The sequence below is a fragment of the Cottoperca gobio genome, chromosome 11 (assembly GCF_900634415.1).
Source record: "Cottoperca gobio chromosome 11, fCotGob3.1, whole genome shotgun sequence".
Taxonomy (NCBI): Eukaryota; Metazoa; Chordata; class Actinopteri; order Perciformes; family Bovichtidae; genus Cottoperca; species Cottoperca gobio.
In genome coordinates this window covers 20,452,791-20,478,513 of record NC_041365.1, presented here as the reverse complement: position 1 = coordinate 20,478,513, position 25,723 = coordinate 20,452,791, and the positions used below count along the sequence as shown (strand labels likewise).

Here is a 25,723-nt window from a genome sequence, read left to right as displayed (position 1 = left end):
AGCTCCATACTTAAAGGGCCAGTGTGTATTTAAGGAGATCTATCAGCAGATATGGAATATAATATTTATAGCTCTGTTTTCATTAACGCTAATGAAACTAAGAATTGTTTTGTTTTCATTACCTTAGAATGAGTCCATGGATCCATGATGTCCTCCATGTTGCACCGCCATGTTCTACAGGGGCTCAGTAAGGACAAACCAAACTCTGGCTCTAGAGATGGCCTTTCACGTTACCTGAAGGCCAGCAGAGTTCTCCAACGTGCTTGTAGAACCGAGGTTTCGCCAGCCGCCACCTGAATTTCGTTGCTCCTAAAGTAGTGTCATGGTAAGGATGGACTCTGAGCGAGGTGAAGGTCCTGAAACACGGCTTTACCACGGTTTTCCGTGTAAAGGGAGGGGTTAGGGAAAGGTATTCAGTTGGTTTCAATCTGAACTGCAACGCTAGATGCCGGAAAATCCTACACACTAGTCCTTCTAATGCACAGATATGGGATTGGTACCAATCTAACTTTATTAACTCTCTGCAAGAAAGCAAATGTTGTGATTGTTGATATTTTGATTTTGGAGGACTCTTTGGTCAACGTGTTTTTAAGTTTTACCTCCACCTTGAGGTTAAATTGTGTGTTTGTCTGCAGGATTACGGAAAAACTAGTGTTCATGAAAGCCAAGGAAGAACCATTATAATTTTGGAGCGTATCCGAATCACAAGGCGGTTACACATATTATTTTCCTCTCACAGTAACATTGCGAGATAGGACATGGCCTTGGCGGAGGTCTTTCCGAGTGTCCTTCCAGTTAAATATGTAATCAGTGTTCTTGTGTTGGAGAAAGTCACTTCAGATTACACTTCACTCGTTATTTTGGTTAGCTTAAAAACTGAAATGTAATTAGTGCTCATTGCACTTCCCGTAGATCACAGACTTTGTTTTCCGCAGACCTTTTGTCCTCTGTTCAGTCCTGGAAGTCTTATGTAGGAAGAAGAGCAAATGGAACCACTTTCATAGCCTGTTGCTATATTTCAGCCGGCCCCAGAGAGCAGGGAATCACATTCTGTGCATATGAAAATGCCTCAATATGTTTCTGATTGCATTATTGGCTGATTACCTTACGATCATCCCCAACTGGAGTTTATAGTTCCCTCTCTTCACATTTATGAGTCATTCCTGGCTGTGATGGATTATAGGAATCCAAGTACTTACCCTTCAGTTCATGACACACCTGAAGTTGACAGTCGGCTGCAGCTACGCAGTTTATCTAACACGTGACCAGAAGGGTTAAGATGTGATTTACCTTTCTCCCAAGTAGATCCAGTACCCGCAGAGGTTTGGATAGAAAACAGAAGCAGGCCTGTCCTTCACCACCTGGCCTCACATGTCATCCCCCTACAGCAACTTCAACTGAAGCCCCCGCCTTGTGGCTCATCCATCACCTTCCCTGCCTCCACCTCAGCACGCAATTGCCTGCTGAGCCGTATTTCAGGAGGGAACATCAACACCACCAGTAAAATGTTGCTTCTCTTTACGAGTCTTGATATACAGTGTGTGACTCTGGGAAATCCAATTGAGAGGCAAATGAGCCCCGGGGCTAGCTGGCAGGAGGCAGATGCAGTTTGCTTAGAATAACATGATTTAAGGTCTGATGTTTTATTAGACACGTCTTATAACCCAATGTCATTATGATGATCCTTTGAAGCAAACGCTGTAATGTGGAGTCTTAGACATACCGTGCACATCTTTAGGGTTTCAGAGAGACCATATGTCCGGCACAGGGACACCAAGTATTTAGTACATTTACTGTACAAAGTTCTTGTATACTACACCACTACATCTCAGAGGGACATATTGCACTTCTTACTACGCTATATTGTTTTGATAACTAGTTATTAGGTAATTTGCATAATAGAGAATACAAAATCAGAGGTGGACAGTAACTAAGTACATTTACTTTGTACTTTACATGAGTATTTCTATTTCCTGCTACATTATTCTTCTACTGCACTACATCTCAGAGTCTACTGAACTTTATTTGCTTTAAATAAGATTAATAAAACACAATATAATCAACAATAATTTATCATTAATTATTAAAGTTTAAGATCAACTTTATTTATCCCTTAGTGAAATTAAAAGGTTCACCAGCAGTATAGTTAAAAACTAAAAACATTAAGAACACATTATAATCCAATAATATAATATAACATATATTATTATTATTATTATTATTATTATTATTATTATTATTATTATTATTATTATTATTATTATTAAATAGGCCATTCTGCATAATGAGTTTAAGTATAAGAATATTTTGATGCTAATACTTTTGTATTTTAACTTTTTGAATGCAGGACTTTTACTTGAAATATTTGTACACTTACTTAAGTTAAAGATCTGAGTGTTTCCTTCACCACGACTCCAAATCAAACAAACATTTCTCCAAAATTTCCCCAATTTGTTATCCCCAATTCGCCAAAACAGAGCTTTCCCTCGCCCATCCTGGCTGCTGGCTGCATATCATCTGGCTGCGGTTGCAACCAGATGTGCTGAGGCTTTTTATTTATTATTGTTCTGTGAGTAATGTGGAGCGGACATCATGGGGAAGCATGGTATACCATCGGCTGTATATTACATAACACTGTTATAAAAGCTAACTGATAAACAAGGCCCAGTATACAGCGTGAAGCCAGCTGGGTGCAGCGAGGAGTTTGAGTGCCTGGAGGGTAATCAATCATTTGGGGAGAATTTACAGCCGTTGGTTATTCAAGTGGAGAGCTGATGTGGCAGTGAATCTGCCTGCTATCGCTGATTTCACTTTCAGAGCGAGTGCCAGTCCATCAGAGCTCCAGTCACTTTTGGGCTAAGAAGATCCATATGCCATGAGCCAGGGCCAGACTCTTCCAGGTTGGCCTGTCTGCGTTCCCATGGTCCCACAACGGAGGAGCCTCTCACATGCAGCGTTAAAAGGAAACCCCCACCTCCAGCCCTGCACACCCCTTGTTAGCAGTCAGTGGCCGCATTTGGTACAGTGGCCTTTAATATTTATGAGAGGAGAGCTCCTCGCAGGGGCCCGAGGGCGACAAACAGTGTGACCTTTCAGACGGCCGGTGTTTACTGTGGCTGTCAGGAAGTCGGCGGGATAAAGGAAGAGAGCACCCCCGCCCATCTTCCTCTATACCAAATGAAAGCAGGCTGGTGTTTGGCAGATGTTGATATGATACTATTAGTTTTTGCATTCAGACGAAGCTCCGACGTCGGGCTCCAGCTGCTGAGTGGAAGCTGAAATCATCCTCTGTGCCATTTCAAGACGTTTCCATTCAGCAAACCTTTTCCCGAAATGTGTGTCGTGCGCTCACACGGTGTCTCTTTGTGTTTAAAGTCTACAGCCTCAGTGGTCTGGGACGCTCTCTTAAAAATACAGTTCATTACTTTCCGTGTGGGAGTGACTCAACAGAATTGGGCGCTCAGCCGTCTGTGTTCCTGCCCTTATTTGTCATGAAAACACAGACCGAGGCCTCTCTTCAGTGTCTCTGATGTCGTCTGTAAATTATAGGTTACTCACTAATTTGTTCAAATAAAGCGATGAGAGCAGTGGATGCTATATGAGAACATTTCTGTGCTGCTTGTTTTGGAGGAATAAATTCAGCTACTGAAGGCTGTTTCAGTCCAGGAAAATGATGATTTGCTTGACTTTGTTGATTGCTTCACTACTGAGTCGGCCTTTATGTGGAGATTTTATTTCTGTTATTCTGAAATTAGAGGAGACTTATATTGGTTTTGCTGGAGTTTTATAGTGTTGTAAGAAGAATGACATTGTATTTCTCTACGAGTCTGCAGGAACGGGAATCAAAGTTCTTCCATTGGTGGCGCAGATATGTCACATTATGTTCTAGTATTATAAGGTAGAATGGACCGTTACACTTAAAATGTCTCTTAATATGCATTAAAGGTACAATCTTCTAAAGTAATTATACGTTATACGTTTTTTTTTTTTAAATAGCAGTTGAGAAGAAAATCTCACCACAAGGTCCATTTAGTAGCTGTACTTGGGTTTTGGATTATATGAAACATATATATTTCTTCTGAGCCCTTTAAAGGTATAATCCTTAAAACTTTCATTATATTCCACCAATTTTTTTGAGGCAATTTATGACTAGCATTTATTCTGCCTTTACATTAACGCTCTACGTTACCTCTCTGTATATTAGTTTGCATGGTCAGTATTTCTGCCAGAGTTCTGCTCCATAAGAGGCCAAATCAACCAGAACTGTAAGTTTTTGGATTGGTTTTAAACACGTCGTTAACATTGTAAATTAAAACAAAACAAAAACGCAACAAAACTACTTAGTTAGGGGCGCCCCTGTAGCTCACCCGGCAGCTCACCCGGCAGCTCACCCGGCAGCTCACCCGGCAGCTCTCCCTGGCAGCTCTCCCGGCAGCTCACCCGGCAGCTCTCCCGGCAGCTCACCCGGCAGCTCACCCGGCAGCTCTCCTGGCAGCTTACCCGGCAGCTCACCCGGCAGCTCACCCGGCAGCTCACCCGGCAGGTCTCCCGGCAGTTCACCCGGCAGCTCACCCGGCAGCTCACCCGACAGCTCTCCCGGCAGCTCTCTCGGCAGCGCGGGCGACCCATATACAAAGGCATTTGCCATTTGCTGTATGTCGTTCCCCTTCTCTCTCTCTCCCGTTCACAATCCAAACTTATCTCTATCATTAAAGGCATAAAAAGCACAAAATATTAATGTATAAAAAATGTAAAACTACTTGGTTAGATTTAGTAAAAGATCGTGATTTGGCTTGAATTAAACACGTTTCTTACATTATTTAAGTTACGGATGTAAATTAAAATAAATCGATGGCTACCTCCCGCCGATGCAAACTGGCGCGGGCTTTGATTGGGAATGTACTTGTGATACGTCAAAAACAAACGTAATCCGGGAGAAAATGTGTTTTCATCAAAGTAGAATTGAAAATGCAGTTTCGTTGTAGGGGAACGTCATTTTTAGAAGACATCTTGTCCAGTACTCAGCTCCGTTTTTAGAATTCCATCATGAAATAGCCGTTTTGTCAGAAGAGTGCTTTGGACCTTTCTTCTTTTTTGACATCTTGTCCATGTTGACTTAAAAAGTTCAGACTTGACCCTGCACAATATCATAGAGAGAAGAAATGTAATTTGCTGGTGAAGCTCATAGGGATTGATTGAAAGCTCTATAACAGCTGCTTAATGGCCACTGTGGCGAGACTATAGTCTTAGCTGCTGTTTCCAAGGTCAAGAATAAACTGTCAACCTCATATTTTGAAGATTTAAAATCTACTCAAGAATGAGTCACATATATCATGTCATGGTTCGCTAATAGGAGCATCTACTCCAAGTGAGTAAAAAAGGAGTGACTACAGATGTTAAAGAGATTGTTGTAGGTATTGGATTTTTATACTTTCACATAAATGTCATGCATTTTCTCTTTTGTCCAGACATTCCCCCAATAAATGTGTTTTTAACCTATTTTCTGGTACAGAAAAGTCCAAGGTGGATGCAGTTTTTATTGCCCACTGTGTGGCACAGGCATTCCCTTTGCATTTGAGGACAACAAATAAACATCACCATGGCGAAGCCACTCTGAATATCCTCAGATCCTACAAATAGAAATCCTGTGAGTTCCTGGGAATCGTTTGCTAACGACTGGTGATGGATGGAGCAATGCCACCCAGTCCAGTAAAACAGCTTTATGAGAAAAACTCCTTCATTCTTCAGCTATAAAGACTGAAATAAATATCAATCCGATTCAATCGTTTTTGAATGAAATCATTTTATTTGTTTTTATTATATTTCAATCGCGGATTTTTGCACATGTGGTACTTTTTATGAAACTTAATTTGGATGGCGGCAGCTGAAACCACTTTCTTTGATATAATATGTCTTTTGATTTGTTTACTTCCCCTCTAATTTCCCCTAAACTCCACCTCCCACAATAAATATTCCTTTTAACGTTCTGCTTTCAGCATGCTCTTTAAAGTTCTCTGTGTTCATCTTTGTTTAAGAAGATCCAGCCGCTCATGTAACATCTCATCCGGGGACAAGGTTGTGTTTTACTATTACAATCTCCCCAGGCAGCCGATATACCCAGATAGGGAGCTGAGAGCTGACAAAGGTAGACTGTTTGTTACACTGGAGACCACCCTTGGCTCGGCGCTCATCCTGACCCTTCCCGTCATCCCCCAGGTGATATCTGTCACAGCTAAATAAGACATTCCCGTAATCTAATCATCCGGCATGCAAACCTACCATATCCCTCAACAACATGCACACTGCATACGTCAGACAGAGATTACTCTTCAAAGCAGACTGACACAGAACGAAGGGTGAAAAAATGATACCGGGACCTTTTGAGATGAGATGTCTGTGGTGGGAGTTGAACCCAGTAGGGCCCACCCACATAGACTTCAGAAGATGGGGGGGAGCCAAGCTGCTGAGAGCTGGTGTGCGCTGTGGAACAGTATGAACCACAGTGTCCAGGAAAAAAACTAAACCGGTGCAACCTTGCCTTAAATCTCAAGTGCATGATTTAGGAAACCCATCAGTTACTCTTGGAGGAACCGTGTTGGTGTAGAAAATGTTTTACCTTTGTGGACTGTAAAGCCTACATCAAGCTGTATGACCACAATCCTCCAGCACATCAGAATCTTTCCACAATAACTCAACTTCTTATAATAAAAGGTTTACAGCCACGCTAGCCGCTCAGCAAGGCTGTACTTAGGTACCGAAGCAATAGAGCTGAATGCTAATGTGAGCGTGCTCATTGTCAATGATTTAACCTTTACCATTTGCTACAATGTTACCCATGCTAGGATGTGCTAATACTAAGTACAAATTGTTGTACACAAAAGGTGTCTGCTGAGGCTGATGGGAATGTTAGTAGTTTTGCAGGTATTTGACACGATAATGGCGTCAGAGTTGCAATCCATCAAATAGGTATTGAGACATTTCTTGAGGTATATCACTGGATAAGTAAACATTTGATTGATTAGGGTTTGTCCTCTGGGGACGATGTATGCATGTTAATAAAATCATTGCAATCCTTCCAATAGTTATGAAATATTTCTGTACTAAAGACTTGAAGATGGACCGACGTTGCCATCAATAGAGCCGTGTCGCTAATGTGGCTAAGATTTTCAAGGAAACTTTCATTGACATGATTCTTCTAACCATCAACACGTTACCAACTTGCTGTAGTTGGATAATTAATAGGACACAGAGATGTTCACAGCTCTCTGGTTGACTGTTGAGGTCTGGCCACCAGGTGCAGGAATCACTGGGTTGTTAAAAACAAGCTCCGTCTCAGTTGTGGCTTTAATGTGTGTCCTCTCAAGGGGTGTCCTGTGTTTCCTCGAGTGTTTCTGTCTGGAGACAAGTCTGACAGCTAATCCAGGGAGGGAAATTTCCCTTGCCGCATTTATATTTTTCCCTTAATCACTCTGACAGACGCTTTCCTTCCAAATGAACTTTTATAAAGAAATCAGTGAGAGCTTAACTAATGCGTTCGAGCATTGGCAGTACTACACTAAAACCAAAGTGAGCAGGTGTGTCCCAGCTTCATGCCATTTCATGCTCTACTAAATCTCAAGAAGTCGTCCCCCCATGCAAAAGTAATTAAGACGAAATGTTGTAATGCGAGAAAAGTGTTGATCCAGGAAGTGAAGTGCTGGAATGCATCATTACATTTGCTCAGCTGCCCCCTCGTAGCTCAACTCATCCAAGACAAGCAACAGCGATCCCCCCCCCCCCTTTCTGTACGAGGCCAAGGAAACCCCTCGTCGGATGCACAAGTGGAAGGAAATGGCTAATGTATAGGCTGGGGGCTCAGGGGAATCTGTTTCTGGGGAGGGGGGGGGGGATGCACAGAGCTTGAACAAGTGAGTGTTTGTGTCAGGCCAGTCAGTGTCTGGCTGATGAACACACTGAGGAGTTTGTGTGTGATCAACACAGATAGTGAAAGATAGACTGAGGGAGATCTTTAGAGACAGAAACTGAGACACAGAGAATGGAGATAGTCTGCATTCATGACGCACTGCTCCAGGCAAACTGGAGCATAAAACAGTTTGTCCTTATAGTACAACTATGTACCTTTAAGTAAGGCTAAAAGAAAGACCAATGTACCACATCTTTCCATTTTTGACATTTTTTTAATGACTTAAAAACAAATACCCTGACCCTGGATATAGAAATATAAAGTAACCTGAATGAAAAAGTTTCAAAAACAATTCTTACAGACCAAATACTATAAAGATAGTTGGTCAGTTTCAGGCACTTGGAACCACGTTTGTCATGCTACACAAGAAAGTTTTTCTTTGGTCCTTTTGCCCTTCCAATCAGCTCAACGGAAACCACAGACAGAACAGAAAACTTTCTGGTTTCGTACAAATGATTTACATTTCATTAAAGACCCAATCCAAGCCTCTATCAGACAAGAAACAGAACTGGCAAAGTTCCTCTGTCACAGATCAACCCTTCATATTATTTCCACATTGGTTATAAAACAACAGAATAAAAAACTCTAATTATAATGGCTCGAATCAGATTATTATTTTTTATTTTTTACATCAGTATCAATCAATATAACTTAGTGGAATGGTTTTGATATAAGATTTAGCAACAAAAAGATACATTAATTCCTTTTTGTCCATGATGGGCCCCAAACCAAAAACAGCCACATTGCTACAGAGGCACAGAGCACTCGAATGAATGCTCAGCTTACATCAATGTAAAGTAAAAACGGAAAGCTCGCCACACATCCTAAAATTGATCGCTCAACTGCAAGGCAGCCACGTTCGATAAGAGTTGCATGTAACCATGGGTGGCTGCACTTGTGCCACATAATAATTGCTGAAGTTGACGTCTCTGACATAGGGAGCGGGCTGGTAGTAGCAGGTGATGTTGGCCAGAGCAGGGATAGCTATCTGTTCGGCCATTACACGCAGCGCCAGGGCGGAAATAAGTGCCAGCGTCTGTCTGCGCTCGTGGCCCATCAGACAAACAGTGCTCTCGTCCACCACTCGCCTCAGCGTCACCAAGCACTCGTAGCGCTTGTGCTCCATGCCTGTGAAGTGGTTCTGCAGATATGTCTCCAGTTTACGCTGCTGCACGCTTATGTCGGGGAAGTCGATAAAGAATCGCGAGCACATGTAGCGCTGCAACTGTTTCATATGGGTCTCTGAGGATGGCCGGAAGCCACGCACCAGCAGGTGGCAGTACTTGAGCAGCCCGCCGCCCCGGATCTCTTCTGGGCTGCGGGTGGCAATAGTCCTGGAGTGAAGGTGACCCAGAGCTTCCTCGAAGTCTCCATACATGCTCTCCCCCTGCACTGTAGGGTGGAAAGTCTCAGACATGGCCGTCTCCGAGCAGCGGTCAAAGAGCAGCAGAGAGTCCAGGGTTATCTGGAAGGAGTCGACGCTGAACTCAAACTGCCTTCTCAGGGAGTCCACAAACTTCAGCTCCACATTCTTGCCAGTGTTGTTGGACAGCGAAATGAGGCTCCAGCGGTCCGTATCGTTGCAAACTTTCACCAGTTTCTGCACGTACGCTTCCTTTAGAGCAATGGTTGTGATTCGCTCCCTGCACACGCCTTCAGGCAAGAAATCCACCAGGCAGTCCAGCACCACGTCCTTCACCAGCCGGAAGGTTTTGTCATCAGTCAGACTCAGGCCGAAGATCAGATCCAGGTCTTTGTAGCCAAGGCCATTGTCCTCGTGGAGCACGTGGCTGGCAGCTGAGCCGTTCAGCTTGACGTCACAAACCACCACGCCCCGCTCCTCCAGTCGAGCCCTGACCACCTGGAAGATACACAGACAGGGAGGAAAGAAACTGAGTGATGGGTATCCATGAAAAGACAACGACCACAAGAGGCAGAAAATACAAGTATGTACATGCACAAAGGCAGCTGCTTCCTCCTTACTGCTTCACATACAAAGAACCTCAGGTGCAGTCGTTTCAACATAATAAACCATGAGGGGAAATAATAATGGACATCTCATTCATTTAATTCTAATTAATTCTAAAACTACAACTTTTTCATATATTTATTTATGTGTGCATGCTTAGCATTCACAAGCTAGTAAATATTTAATTACACATGTTTTGACTTCTTGAATTTAGAAGCAAAATATGTCCCCAGTTTTCTGTAAGAAGGCTGTGATGGAGAGCCAGTGGCTGATTCCCTCAGCAGGCAGGCTTTGAGTATTTTGCTTAAAGACACTTTGACAACAAAGCGGCTACTTAGAGGCTAAGCCTCCACTCAGAGGACGGGGTCATTAACCAGCTGATCCTGTAGTGACGATACCCTACGCACTGCATAGAGTTGCATACCTGATTTAACAGACTTATCTCTCCATATGTGAAGTAAAAGCAACTTCAGCACCACAGAGATAAGCTGCGTAAAATGACAAGTCAGTGCTCGTCTGCTGTAAAAAATAATTCCAGTTCAGCTGTGAACTTTTAAACTAGCCCTATGACCACATTGAAAAAGCGTTGCTGTCACATAAACACTGTTTGGCAAAAGTGTTATCTGGTTATTGGAACACACACACACACACACACCGGGATGCACTGCTTCGGTGCTTGGGAAAACTTTTGAGCTACAGACAGCTGAGACGTTTATGCTTCTGCTCTGTTGCATCATTCAAATGACACTGAGAGGAGAAAAACATCCAAAAGGCCAATTGTGAATAAATCCAAAGTGCAGCTGTGTTAGAGAAGTCTTGCTGAGCCACAGGGATCTGCTGTTGTGCTACCAGCTATCAATCAGACAGGTAATCCTATTAGAATTTATTTTAGACCCGGAGATTTTAAAATGCAAGGTGTAAACTTAATCGGACAAATCCCTTTTTAATAATGCTCCACTACTTGGCAGTTACAAAGGACATGCCATGTGACATGTTGTAATTAAAAGCTAAAATGAAACTGAGGTTGTCCTGCATATTTTGCCTTTTTTAGCCATTAAGGTTCCGAAAAACACAAGATTAAGGGAAGATGAGGAAGTTTTCTGTTTCTATTACTTTTCCCTCCCTTTGGCTTCACTTACAGTTCAGGAATCTCTTAAGGTTCCTCATTGTTGTAACAAAGCATGCTGGGCAAGACCCAAGAGTCTCCATTACATTTATGTAATCCACTGATGTTAGAGGAAGTTCAACAGTTTGGAAAATACTCTTATTTGCTTTCTTTCCAAGAATGGTCTGGCGTGTTTAGCCGAGCTACATATGGGGAAACAGCGAGTTTATCACTCTCCAAAGTAAAAGAACTACAACTAAACACATCTCCAAAGCTCACGTGAACACTATCTCGTGGTTTAATCTGTACACAAACAGAAACGTGGATTTAGAGTTAGTGCTGTGCCCGCAGAGAAACCAACACCTGTGCTGACTGACTGCTAGCACGTTAGTAGCAGATGCATAAAACAAGTGAGATAAAATGTGTAAATAACACAACTTTAGAACTGTATTTTTATCCTTAAACACATCTATGCTAGCTGCCTCCATCATTAGCTTAGCTTAGCTTAGCTATGGATTTAGTATCAATCTTCTCATCTCACAAGCAAATTAGTATATTTTCCAAAATATATATAAAAAAGAAAAGAAACCTTTCTAGAGAAACTTCTAGCACAAAGTTCATCTTGTAGTTTCCTCTAGAATATTAAAAGCTAATAAAAAGACGTCATATAACTTCCAATGAGACCATCCAGCCAGGGAAACCCGCAGCAGCATTTCCTCTGACCTCACACTTAAAGCAGTTGGTCTGAGTTAACAGCACGCCATAATCTGCCTGTCCGGGGGTCCCCAAACGGAGCCCCCCCCCCATCCTTCAGCACTCATTAAACAGGCCAGTACATTTCCCACATGACGCACCAGCACCTGGTGAGCCGAGCGAAGGGAGACACTTCCGCTAACGTTGGAGCGAAGAGAACCTTGTAAAACGAGCCGCAAACACACCAGACTGTCTGGTGTTGACAACGCCTTGGCGACACTTCGCAGTCTCTCCGCTTTCCTTCCCCCGTCTCAATAGTTTCCTTGAGTAGTTCATTTAAGCTGCGGCCTGGATGTGTTTTTATTATGGCAGTTTGAAATGACCCAGCCATTTACCAGCTCATAGTTCCCTCCAATGAGAGCTCTGAGCAATGAGTCAGATGATCCCTCTGCCAAGGACATGGCGACGACCTACAGTAGCTTTGCACGCTGGGGGGGGCAATGATGGTTTTTCCTCTGATTCGAGAAGCTTCCTTGAATGTTCCTTATGCACGGGGTCGTATGGCAATTGTTGCTTTTCAAGCCAACATATCCATAATGTAATTTGGACTCGCAGGCAATTATAACTAAAGATTTCTACTCTCTAGTCAAAATGCTAATTCTTGATATCAATTTATTACCAGTTACAACTTTAACCATTGACTTCTATTCAAACTGAACAGCTTACTGTACTGCCTATAATTCAGTTTTGACGCGTTATAATTCTAATTAATGCAAATATTAATTGTCATTCACACTAATTCTGTGATGTTTTCAATGGAGGATCTGCTTCAAGGGTTCACAGACATTTTAATGTCTTTAAATTAGTTTCATTAGATTGTAAGATGAACCTGGTGGGAGTGAACGCCTGGTGCCAGTTTAAGAGCCCGGTTAAATGAGATAACTCGCACTATATCATACGTTACATAGTGCAGTGTTTAAGCATTCAAATTGTACCTTATTTTGTCTTATTATAGCAATTTAGGTGTGCAAATCTGCTTTGACCCGACCCCGGAAAAGTGGTAGACGAGGCTTGAAAGCTGCTTTGAAAACATATATTTGTTGTGTCGGTTACTTTAGGTTTTATCCTGTAAAGCGCTGCAGCCAGGATGTTAAATACAGATTTCATGAGGCCCAATTCACCCCAATACACCCACCGCCAAGGAGGTTATGTTTTCGGTTTGGTTTGTTTGTTTGTTTGTTTGTCAGCAGAATTACGGAAAAAACTACTGGTGCCATTTTAATGAAACTTGGTGGAAGGGTGTAGCACGGGCAGAGCCCAATAAATGTTCACGTCTGCACTCTCCAAGTGCCCGTCTAGCTTTTTAAATGTTAGGGATTTTTCATATTTTAGGTTTTGTAAATATGTATTTCCCAACGAAGAACAATTTATTCCATTTTTTTGTTTGGTCTAAAAGTAGTCATAGTTAAAAGTATAAATGTAGATTATAAAAACCCATTGAGCGTAGGTTTAATAGCTAACCCCACTAGTGTCGGGCCCAACAACCACGAGGCTGAGCAGCCGTTCTCACACGGACAAAAACGGTTATGAACTCGGCCGATAGCCAAGATATCCGTCCTAGTCGCCCAACCCTTAAACTCACCATATGTCGCTAAAGTCACAAGAACCCCAAGGAAGAAATACCTGAGTGTCTTGAGTGGTAACTACTGCTGAGGACACTGAGCATCTTTGGCATAACAAAGCCCTCGACCGTCATCAAACTAGCCAAAGATGTTCCATCAGTGCCGCCCTCACGGTTTGATCTACGAGAAGCAAAATGATGAATTGACAGCAAACTGCTGAAAACAAATCGTTACTGCGCAGTGGAAACTGAGCGTTACCTCCTCTCGGGAGCGTTGGGAGCATGTGGTGTCTTCATGTAGCTCATTCTAAACAATAGCCCAGTGAGGAGTTGGTTTACAGTCTGGCAGGCGAGGGCCACAGTGGAGTCAGGCGACTGCTCTTCACTTACCACAGTGAGACGTTGTCGAGCCTGACCCACAAACCCAGTGTTATTACAGGCACTAATCCACGGCTCGCATTCATGCTTCCAATCCACATCTCAAATCTCTACCGTCCGGGAAAGTGGAGTACTTCTTCCAGTAGTTAGAACAATTTAGTTTAAATATGATATCCTGCAGAGGTTGAATAAGAGACCCCCGTAGCACCACCCACACACACCAACCCACTCTGCAGATGACGTAACACACACACACACACACACATCAGATATCTGCGTTTATCATCATGTGGTATTCAGCTACCGGGTGTGTGCATGTGGCCTCTGTAGGTTCAGCCCGCGGAGGGAACGTGCACCCGATATTCTGACTGAGTTGATGACTGTCAACGTTAAATGGAGAGTACCGAGGTGTCAGTAACAGTAAAAGTCTTTCTCCACTGCTCCCGTGGCTCACTCACAAGCAGACCACAAACAGATGTTATCTAAATGTGGGCCGTCACACAAACCCCACCATTGAGGGGGGGGGGGGGGGGGCTCCCTCTGACTCCGTGGGAGTGCAATCCCTTGCTCACCTTCCCCAGTGTGTGACAAACAGCAGCAGGTCAGACAGCTCTGTCTGCTGCGTAGCCTAAAAATAAATGACATTATAAAAAGGAGCAGACTGGCGGTTTCGCATGTTTAAGTCCATTTACCATGAATCACGAATGCCTCGCATTACTGTCAACCATTTTCCAAAACATATCATAGTGGTTTAGATCACTCAGTGGGATTCTTTCCTTCCTTCCAGGCGGCCACTGGTTTCCCCTTCGTAATCCATATGGTAAGAAAATCAACTTGCGGAGACTTGACATATTCAATGGCAACCAACATGGGGTCTGTTTGTCAAAACCTATCGTTGCACGGTAATGCAGTGCAGACTTTTCAAACTAGGTCATGCTAACAGGTGCATTGTGGGTTGTTTGTTTAATGCATTTTGCTGTAATCGATGTGCTAAAGCTTAAAAACAGTAGTTGCAGGCCTTTGTCATATGTCACAGTTAGCATAGGCGCCAGACTAATGTTCGTACGTATCGATTCTGAATATTTTAAACGGTTTCAATACACCGGTACCAGCTGCTCTTTCTCACACTCTTCTCCTGATATAAGAATAATAAAACCTTCATTTTATTTAACTCATTAGCCAAGTCTTTTGAAAGTTTGACAATTTTAGAAGCTTTTCAACGCGTGCACAACCTCGAGAAGAATATCGGGGGGGGGTTTAAATAATGTAGAAAGTTTAAATTATTGTTGACGTTGACGATTGTCATCCTGCTGTTCTCTGCAACTAGCCAGAAAAAGAAAAGTGTTAAAAAAAGAATTCTCTGCAGTATAAAAATCGATATTTTTTTTAAAGGAAAATTTAATTGGTTATTTAAAATGAATGGAATAAATGTAATTACATCCAAAAATATATATTTTCCCTTTTTCAACTGTAGTTAATTCAAACAAGAAACGTGTTTTCTTAAGCTAAGACTCTCCGGGCTATATACAAAAACAAATTTTGGATTATCTAAATGTGTTTATGTATTTAGGGTGATGCCACATCCAACATGCTAACATGTTAGCGCTCCTCAAACAGAGAAAGCCGGTCTCTGAAAGCTCCTGATAAAAGAAAGAAACATGTTTGGTGTCTCTGTCTGCAGGATTATGGAAACACATTAGTGGGGGATGTTCAGTGCAGACGAGACGGGCCTCCTGATTATAGAGGAAACGTTTGTGTGAGAAAATATGAATCACTCGAGTGAAATATGAATCTAAATTACAGACGACGACATTTAAAAAGCCAGTAAAATGTTCCTCTAGGTTTCACACAGCAGCTCTGTTATTATCTCTCGCTCATTTTCACAAGAGCTGTGAATAGAAGTATTACTTCAGGGGCATTAGTGAGCTAGTGGAAAAGTGCAGTCATACTGTTGGATCATCACGACTCTCTGTGCCGAACGTACGAGGAATCAAATGTCTTTTAATCAGCTCACAAATCCTCACTGCACAAAAGTGTTGAAGCAGAACATCTATGTGTCAACACCAGAGAGGGAGCAAGGTTTTATTGGGTTCAGGTGGTTATTTATGGAGCAAGTGGATTTACTTGATTTCTTTTTGCATCCTCTGATAAGTGTCCATCTTAGATACATGCATTACAAATATATTGGAATTTTGTTTTTATATTATCTAATATTATAACACTTTAATATTACACTCATTACTACGTCATTATGGAAATATGTGCAGGGTTGCCAGTGTGCATGTGTGCACGCGCGTGTGTGTGTGGGTGTGTTGGGGTAGGAGACATAAGTCATTTCTTCATCCTGGTCAGCTCTTATAATACTGTAAAGACTATTTTTTCGCATCTACTTACATTATTGACAACTTTTTTTTAGTGAAATGACACTTATGATCAATACGAGTTCTTCTGCTCTATAGAAAACCTGCATTATATCAGTTTGTTTTAATATAACAAACATTATATCAGTTTGTTTTAATATAACAAACATATCTCAGTAAATCAGTCAAACTAATGAAAGTTGCACGTGTTTATTCCCCTGCTCCCCCACGAGACTTTATTTCAGAGGCGTTATAATAAACACATTCAGTCGGAGGTCTCACCTGGACGATCTGCCTGGGCTGCACGGACAGTGTGGGGAAGTTCCCCCGGCCGTGGATCGGGACGCTCTCCCCCAGGATGGAGTCCAAACGCCGCACCTGATCCCAAGACAGCACGCTGACCCGCCGACTCTGTTCCGATGCATCACCGGAGGACATGACAAGACTGAGCGCACAGTGTGTAGGCTATAAAGAGAACAATCCCCCCAGAGGATCCGGGGATGTTAGGATAAACTGTGTGCGGAACAATCTGCAGGTCTCCTCTTCTGGGTTTCACAAACCTCCAAAATGCAACAAAGTGATGGGAAAGTTTTGTGGATTATCGGGCATCTCCAAAGCACAAACTTCCAGTGATCCCTCTGAGTGTGTCTGACTCGGCACTGACTCTCTCCTGCGCACACACCGGCTTTTTACCGAGCTGGGATTACCACGAGCCTTCCTATTGGCTGCACAGAAATGTATGATCGACGCTTCAACATACAGAAGACTACAATCAGCCGACACACACATTCAAAGACGCACACACATGCTTCCCATGCGTCAGACGATAGGTTCAAGGAGTGCAGAAAAAATGGTAATTACTAGTTAAGCGACGCAGTTCTCTTTAACTAGGCACTAAGGCCGTTTGCATAGTCTACTCGAGCTATTTCAGCTCTGTTTAGAGTATGGTGTTTATACACTGGGGAAATGAAGTATGTTTTAAAATACATTTATTTAGGAGACAAGTAGTCTATTCAGGTTACTGAGCAAAGTACAGCAAAAATAAACGACCAAATAATATAAAGAAATACAGAAACAACTGATGAATTCATTTCACTTCAAAATCATTTAACAAACATAAATACAAGAATTTAGGGTAAAATAAAGTGTTAGTTGTGCTAATAGCGACTGAATTATTAGAAATAAATTAATACAATAAAAAATAAACATCCAAAACATTTTTCTTTTTTTTAAACGTGTGTTCAAACTGTTAGACAAACAATAAATGCAAAAATGGCAAAAAATAAATAACACTGTCACCATGAAACCTCAGGATTCTTTCATTAAATATTTTATATTATATATTATATTTTAACTGGGAGTCCTTTTGTAAAGACTGCTACAGTGTCCTACAAGAAAGGAGACAAGAAAGGAAGCATTGAAGTACCTTTCCTGCGCCGCTGCTTCTTGGGTTTCGAAGTGAGTCTCTGCACGTGTTTTACGGTAGCAGCGCTACGATCTTCGCATCATAATACATCATTTCAAAAGCTCCCATGAAAACTTTATGGCCTCAATAAAGTCTAAGCTCCAACACACGTGTGTGTGAACGCTTTGGAAGAAAGTCAAAGTTCAGACTGGCCGACACACAGACACGTCTTCATTTGTTTTGGCTGCACCGGGCACCTGTACCATAACTGTACAGATAAACGTGCAACATGTTTAACACACACACACACACACACACACACACACATATCCTCATTTCTATCACCAGTAACGTGATGGCAGTGATAGCTCGCTATTTTGGGAAAGAAAACATACAGAGACATCCCTGAGTGGCCGTTAGCAGACGTGGCGGCGCTGTTGTGGGATTTTGATGCGTGTCTATTGCCGTTTTAAGGCTTAGCGCAGGAACCGCTGATCCAAATAACTTCACGCATGGCACTGCACTCGCTCGGGTCTTCAGCAACACACACGCCAAGCGTGAAGTAGATCGGTCCTGAGGGTTGCCGAGATAATCGAAACTCAGATACACACACACACACAGATTCCACCAGCTCTCATCATGGTGGCCTCTTTGATTCTTCAGGGTCATTTCACTCAGTCGAATGCAGACTGTGAATATCTGTAGAAAATGTCCAGGTGTCAACCAACTAAAAGACCATCGTTGTAATCCCGACCCCGATGATACGAGCGCGGCTGAACTCGGCTGGCTTCAGCTCAACTTTGTCCCCAGAAATGAACCTGACATCTGTTTCGACACACTGTCAAAACTCACTGAATTGGAAAGTTTTTGGTTTTTTTGGATGTGATTGGTTAAGTACAAAATCCTCTAAGGAACTTTATGTTTCCAACCAACCATCCAGTGAATTATGGGAAATCCAATCAGGGGATGAATCGCTTTAATCTACTATATTAGAATACCCGCACGCCCGTACGCCCGCCCGCACACGGTAAGAGGTTAAATCACAGGAAAGAACCTTTGATTAGTTTTGAGTTTATCTGAACGACGTAATTCCCTCGGTGATACTGTAACGTGCAACTAAAGGTCAGGCGACTCATTCGTTCCTGGATGTTGTGGTTGACCAATGCACCCTATAATACATCACACCCGATCATTTTTTGTGGAATGAGACTGAATCATATGTCAGGCCGATCAGATAATGCTTTCGTCATCGTGCGTCATCATTCAATTCAAAAAAGAATCATTCGTGAACATGTTAAAATTTTTGCATTGTGATGTAGTGATCTACATCTGTCACTCCTCACTGATGATTCGCCAACAATAGCACATCAATCTTACCTGTGTGACAGTTTAACATTCCGGCCATGGGGTCTGACACCGAACAAAGCCTGAGACGTTTTAAAGTGCACTGGAACCTGCTTGCTTTTCTAAAATAAGAAATAACTAAGAAGACTAGAGGGGTGGGTGTTGTCGTTATGTGGACTGTTCACATATTTTCCAAATAAAAAAGCTCTACAAAGGTGAGGACTTATTAATATATGAATGAATAAAAAGCTTGAATCACTTTATCTTTAATTACATAATCTGTTTCACCTACAGCTTTTAATTTCAAAGTGTTTAAACTTTTGAAATTAAAAATCAAACTGACATTTGTAATAACGCAAAATACAGCTTGAAATAATAAACAGTATGTCGTGCAGCTCACATATATCATTGGTCTTGTTTATTTAATATTACTTTAATTGCCTTAAAGGTGCAACATTTCACACAAGCCGAAGACCTTCACAGGTGAAACATCAGGGAGCACTGAAGGAAGGTTTTAGACCAGCGTTGGGAAAGTTACTTGAAAAAGTAATAGCTTTAACTTAAAGTAACTTTACTTATTGCTCAGCATTTGTGTCTATTATAGTTAAAAGTGTGGGTGCAAGATTAGAGACGGACAAAGGGACGTATGACAGGAGATGTTTCATTTAATTAACACCTGAAAGTGTCATTTCCTGCACTCCAGAGCTTCAGTATTGCCCAGTAGAGCTGCTCTTTCACAATAAAGCTCCGTTTATTTGCCAGTTTCCCACAGTAAGTCTTTTTTCTGTCATTATTTTCCATGTGTGAACAAACGTATTCCGCATCCACTTTTTAAAAGTTGGCTTTCAGGAACATTTTCACTGACTTCGATGTTTTTAGATTTTTCTACTTGTCTGTTACTTGTGATGTCGGCGGCTGTGGCTCAGGAGGAAGAGCGGTCGTCCAGTGGTCAGAGAGTTGCTGGTTCGATCCCCAGCCCCTGCAGACAGCATGTTGAAGTGGCCTTGGGTAAGATACTGTACCCCAAGTTGCTTGGCCAACAAAAGTGCTATATAAATGTAGTCCATTTCTGTTTTTGTTACATGTGTACATCTTGTGTTTTTCATACTAATGTTCATTAACATGCTCTGCAGTGGCAACTTAGATGTTATTAACTGTACACGGAAATCGTGCTATTATGCTAAATGGGAGCATTTCATTGTTGGACTATGAAAGCAGAGCGCACGGCTGTTGACAGACAGGTGTGCTTATTTATTTACATTATCTTAACAATCGGCAACACTAGTGTCTGCATGCCTACAGAGGGAAGCACCTCACTCCTATGTAACTCCTATAGAGAAACTGACTGTCTCCCCTGGAAAGAAAGAAGGTGTTAATGTCACACACACACACACACACACACACACACACACACACACACACACACACACGCACGCTGGACTAGTAGAATAACAGTGTTGACAGGTTTAACAGCGACCTTTCAAGCTAGCCTTTTGCTAAATGTGATTAATGCAAATTGCGAAAGATCTACTTATCTTGTCAGAATGATTCCAGCTTTTAGGACTTTGACATTCAATCTGATTTCCTACATAACATTTATATTAGCGATTCCATTTCCACTGGCCTGCCAATCAGAATTTATCCCTATTGATAAAATGACCATCATACGGAGAAAATTAACATAGATTTACACAATTTAACGCAGAGTTTCATCTCCTCTCGTTCACAGAGTGCAGACCACACATAGCTGGAGACAACTTTTCCTAATGAACTCATTACAACAGCGTGTGTGCTACAGGGCAGCCCCACTGATACGACCCCCCCCATTGTAAATATAATATTTACTCTAGCTGCCTTTCCAGGAAGTTGCGCTGTCTGTGCGCTTGTGACCCGTTGCTCTGTGGCGATGCAGCAGCTTTAAATCAGCCTCATGTCATAACACTGAAGGAGATGATTATGAGTCCTGCTCAATGCATGATGGGAAATAACACAGCCTGAAAACACATGTTAGTGATAGCGGTTAGTTAAAGAAGAATCAGTGTGATATAGCAATGTGATCACACAGTGGATACAATGACTGTGTGTGGCGTGAACAGGTGTCACGTGACTCAGCAGCTTACACTTGACACTATTTATAGAGTCTAAGTATAGTTTTTATGCACATTTTTATTTTGCATTCCGATCTGATTTACAAAAATTGTCTTATTTCCGTTTAAGGTTCCACCGGTGGTGGTTTGATTACGTCATCTTGTTGCGCCCTCTTCTTCTTCTTCTTCTTCTTCTGCTATATTGGTTTTCTGGCGGCAACTACAGCTTATCTCATTGAACCAACTGTAAGTCATTGTTGAACGGTAGTGGATGGAAACTTCTTTTCTTGATACATATGTATGGAGACATGGCTTTTTTTGGTTTTCTGGGTCGCAACATAACTAATTGGGTTCATTATTATCGCTCCAAAGGCGTCATTGTTGTACACACACATGACAACGAGGAGCATTTAGCTGCTAAACAGTCAGATTTTCTTTTTTTTTGTTGGTGGAGACCAAAACCGAGCTAAAAGAGAGGGGATGATGCTGCTGGATGTGTAAATAGGTGTAAATGTCGTGTAAATCACTGTTGCTCCTGAAAAATGTTATTGCAGGTTTAACGACCTGGATAAAAGCGAAAAACCCCACGTGTGACATCTGGGTTTGGTTTCAGTGTCATTTAAAGTATTATGATCTCATAACAAATGCTCCAGGAAAAGCCCTTACTACACCTTCCTACTACACAAGCTCTCCTCTTTATTATCTCACGATTACAAGATAATAATCCCGTTATCACGAGAAAATAAAAATGTTTTTTCCTCTCATTACGTGTAATGTTTACCAGAGGTCAGCAGTGCCGTGCCGTGCCAGCGTGCATTGATAACGTAGCAACTAATGGATGTCCGATGAAGGAAAACACATCAAAGTATAACACAGGCAGAAACTTCCCAGTGTCTTTCTGTTAGAGAGAACATTCAGATCAGACCTCGTCATGTAAAGAGACTGTCGAGGGATAGATTACACATTTATGACCTGACTTATTGCTCAATTGTGGATGAAAACTGCTCAACAGTCACAATCTCGAAGCCTGAAATCTGGTGTTAATTAACCAGAAAGTGATTTCAACAAAAACAAAAGTCGTTTCCGTCTCATTATCTCCAGAAATCTTTTGTTTTTCTCAAGAATCGACATAATTAACCCATAAATATCACAAGAGAACAAGCTTAGTTCTCTATCAAGGATGTCCTCCTGGCACACACTTGTCTTGATATACACCCCAGGTATTCACTAAGTCCACAAGACATTGTTCTGCAGGATAAGTGAGCAGCTGGCTTATTGTTTGGAGCCATAATGTTGTTGTTGTCCCAACCAATAAGATACAGTTTCAGTAAGCCAAGGCGTGCCGTAAAACGCATTTGACTCCAGGAAGCTCTCTTACATGTTGCTAAAACAAACTTTTCCCTTACCCGATGACATGTCACGGCTTTTATCAGAGTACATCATGTCTCCGCTGTGAACAATGGAAGCCCCTGTGACGTTTTTAACGCAGGTTTTGTCCCCAAAGCTCCTTGTTTTCTAAATGTCTTTTGACACAAACTTGCTTGGCAGCGGTGGCCTTATAAATATCCTGTTGCAAGAGAGACAAAGAGTTTCTGGAGTAAATTTCAGCTTGTTTTCCTTCTGGCTTTGTCCCCATCTGTCACCACACGGCAAAAACCCAGAAGGCCTGTAAACACCGAAATAGTTGTAAAACGTGTTTATTCATCAATATCTTCACATCCAGCATTATTGCACCAGAACACTGACGTTGAGTTTGCTGTCCTCTGAATGTAGTGACTTGTTTTTGTGTTTCCTTATACACACTCATAAATAACCTTGCAAATAAAATGGTATTTTATACACACAGGAAATCCAGTGGCCGATCCACTCGGCGTTCTTTAACCTGTTTTTCTGCTTTAGTTTCTGCTCTCTTACTACTTTAACAAGCGCACTAATTGGCTACAGCCGCACCATTGGGTAAAGTGAACGTCATGTGATCAAGTCACCTCCCCAGGGTTTCCACACCCTCTTAAACATCAAATTCAAGGACTTTTCAAGACTTTCCAGGCCCAATTCCTACAAATTAAATTTTTTGTTTGACACAAATCAAGGTTCAAATCAAGTAATATAGATAATAAATTAAAAAAGATTTTTAAACTGACATTTCTATTCTTGCAAAAAACATATAATAAATAAATTCAAGCATTTTATGTCTTTTAAAGTCTATTTTCAAAAACTTTCAAGGCCTTGAGTTTTTTTCCCTTGAATTCACAAACTTTCAAGGATTTCAAGGACCTGTTGGAACATACCCCTTTGTTGTAGCATTTTTTTTTTTTTTTTAAGTAAAAATATATCGAGAACAATGCACACAGCTGCTGACGGCAAAACATAAATCGCACTAGTTTTAAAATTTTATCTGGATTAATTTTATTTTACTACAAATACAAACCTGTCATCAGAATCATTGGAAAGGGTTAAAAACTCAACTTAGAAAGGATTCAATGTATGATTTAGTTTAGCGCCTACAACTACTCCTGTGTGTTACTTAAACATGACATTTGAAAAGATTACATGGTTTCGCTTTTGTGGTGAGATCACGAGTTCAGGGCTGAAGGGAGAATTATAACGTGTAAAAGTAAACTGTAAGTAAGACTGAGGGGTCCTGCACAATCTTCACTGTGTGGAGGAACTGGATTCAGAAGCTAGTTGTAGTTCAAATACATTTTCTCCAACATTAAACCTTTTCTATCTCAACTGCACATTGTTCTCCTGAAATAGATAAATAAAGTTTATCTTATCGCACATTCAAAGTGCTTTAACAGCAAACATCAAAAGCATTGAGACAAAAGAAACACATTATAAAAGGACATTTAAAAACAAGCTAACAGACTAAGACAGGTATAAAACCAAGAATAAGAATTAGATAAGAAATGAATAGTTATTTGATTTAATAACAAACAGTAAAGTCTTGATTTAAAAGAGTGAGAGTTAAAGTTTTCTGGGAGTTTGTTCCAGATATATGAGCATAAAAAGTAAATGTTTAGTTTTGACTCTGAGGACAGAAAGCAGACGAGCTGAGAGGTCTGACGCTTCGTCATGTAGAAGATCAGAAATGTATTTTGGACCTGAACCATTCAGTGCTTTATAATCCAGCAGTAGTGTTTGGAAGACAACATATTCCTACCTAGCTAGTTAGCTTGTTAGCTAGTTAGCTTGTTAGCTAGTTAGCTAGTTAGCGATATAAATGATAGAAAAATGGCATCAAAGACAAATAAGAGCGACAAAGCTGCACAGAAATATCTCTTACCGCTGGACTGTTTGTGTTTATAATAATAATAAACTTTATTTATAAACTTAAAAGAAGACGCTGAGTCAGACGGCTTTATTTCTTCGGGCAGGTCAGTCCGGAGCCGCGGAGCCTGTTTATTAAACGTCTCCAAATATTTTTACCTTCATAATGAACGAGCACATTCAGCCAGCTGCCAGAAGTATTGCCGTAACATTGATGCATAATCAGGAATTTAAGGAACATTATTCCTGATTCAACACTCTCCAGATCACTGACTCTTCTGAAGACAAAACGTCTCTGATTTTAAGATTTTATTCACTTTTAAATTCTCTTTTCATTTGTTTAAACGTTCTGCTTTACACTTGCTTTCATTTTACGTAACAATTACATAAGATTCTTTGTGAACTATTACTTGATCTATATTTAGATGCTTAATCTAATTAGGGTTGAACTTGGTGTCCTGCCAGATCAAACTGATCAGGCGTTGTGCAATGAATGCAACCAGGGCAGTTCAGGTTTCCCCTTTAGGTTTATGGCCAATTATAAAATTAAATGTCATTCTAATTAAAAGTGAAGAAGAGTCTGTTTATCCTCTGCCTCTCGGAACATACTAAGCCTTGTGAGGTTCTACTTTAATACGTCTCATAAGTCACATTTTAACATGCACAAAGTATGAAATCATATTAATTGAAAAAAGTACCCACACACACACAGAAAGTGCGCATTTCTTGGAATTTGCGCCACATGATCAGCAGAGATCAAAACATGCAACATTTACGAGGTGTAATGGCAGTAAAAACTAATGAATGCTCCATGGGGGGGGGGGGGGGGGGGTGAAGCCATTTCCATCCAACAGCCAATAGTTTTAGTTAGATCTGTCGCACCTCCGGCTCCACCTCAGTGTTGCTGCGTGATGCTGCAGGCTGATCCGTGCTCACCTGCCCCGGCCTTTGAAGCCGCAGAAACACCGCTGGTCTTTCTCCAGGGGACAAGATGTGGCTCGCGTCGGGGACTTTTCACCCTATAAGAAAAAACACCTTGTGTAGTTTGACATCGTTTCCACCTGTGGTGTTATTGCAACACAGCCACTGGCTTTGTGGAGCTTCTATAAGATTACATCTCTATTCGGATGGGATTAGTTTTATAGAGCTAATCATGGAGCTGTGTATTTATCACCAGAGTGCCGTAAGAATCTGATCTCACCAGCCTCTTTGTCTGGATGACAACACATTACAACAAATTGGCAATTAACGTGACAGATGTCCTGTTTGCGTGCAATTTCCTGCGTGTGCGTTCATCACAATAGAAAGGCTTGGTGCCCAGGAAGCCATGAGGAGGGGGGGTGGGGGGGGCATCACCCGGGTGCACCGATCTCCCAATCTGATCATTTGATTCAACCATTATTTCTGCCGGCAGGGCAGTCTGTGCACAAACAGGATAGAATCTTCTTTCTTTTTTAAACAGTAAAACCAAAACAATAAGCTAAAAGAGCCTAAAAGCGCTGTAGAGTTAGCACCTGCTGGCTAACTC

General features: G+C 41.6%; 1 protein-coding gene across 1 annotated transcript; it reads right to left on the bottom strand.

Annotated features, from left to right (window-relative positions):
* Window positions 1–8,157: 8,157 nt before the first annotated feature.
* tent5bb (terminal nucleotidyltransferase 5Bb) lies at window positions 8,158–16,807 on the bottom strand. Its single transcript, XM_029443500.1, has 2 exons — window positions 16,372–16,807; window positions 8,158–9,824 (listed from the first exon to the last, which is right to left on the bottom strand). The coding sequence occupies exons 1-2, from the start codon at window positions 16,525–16,527 to the stop codon at window positions 8,802–8,804; spliced, it is 1,179 nt and encodes a 392-aa protein (XP_029299360.1). The 5' UTR covers window positions 16,528–16,807; the 3' UTR covers window positions 8,158–8,801.
* Window positions 16,808–25,723: the final 8,916 nt, after the last annotated feature.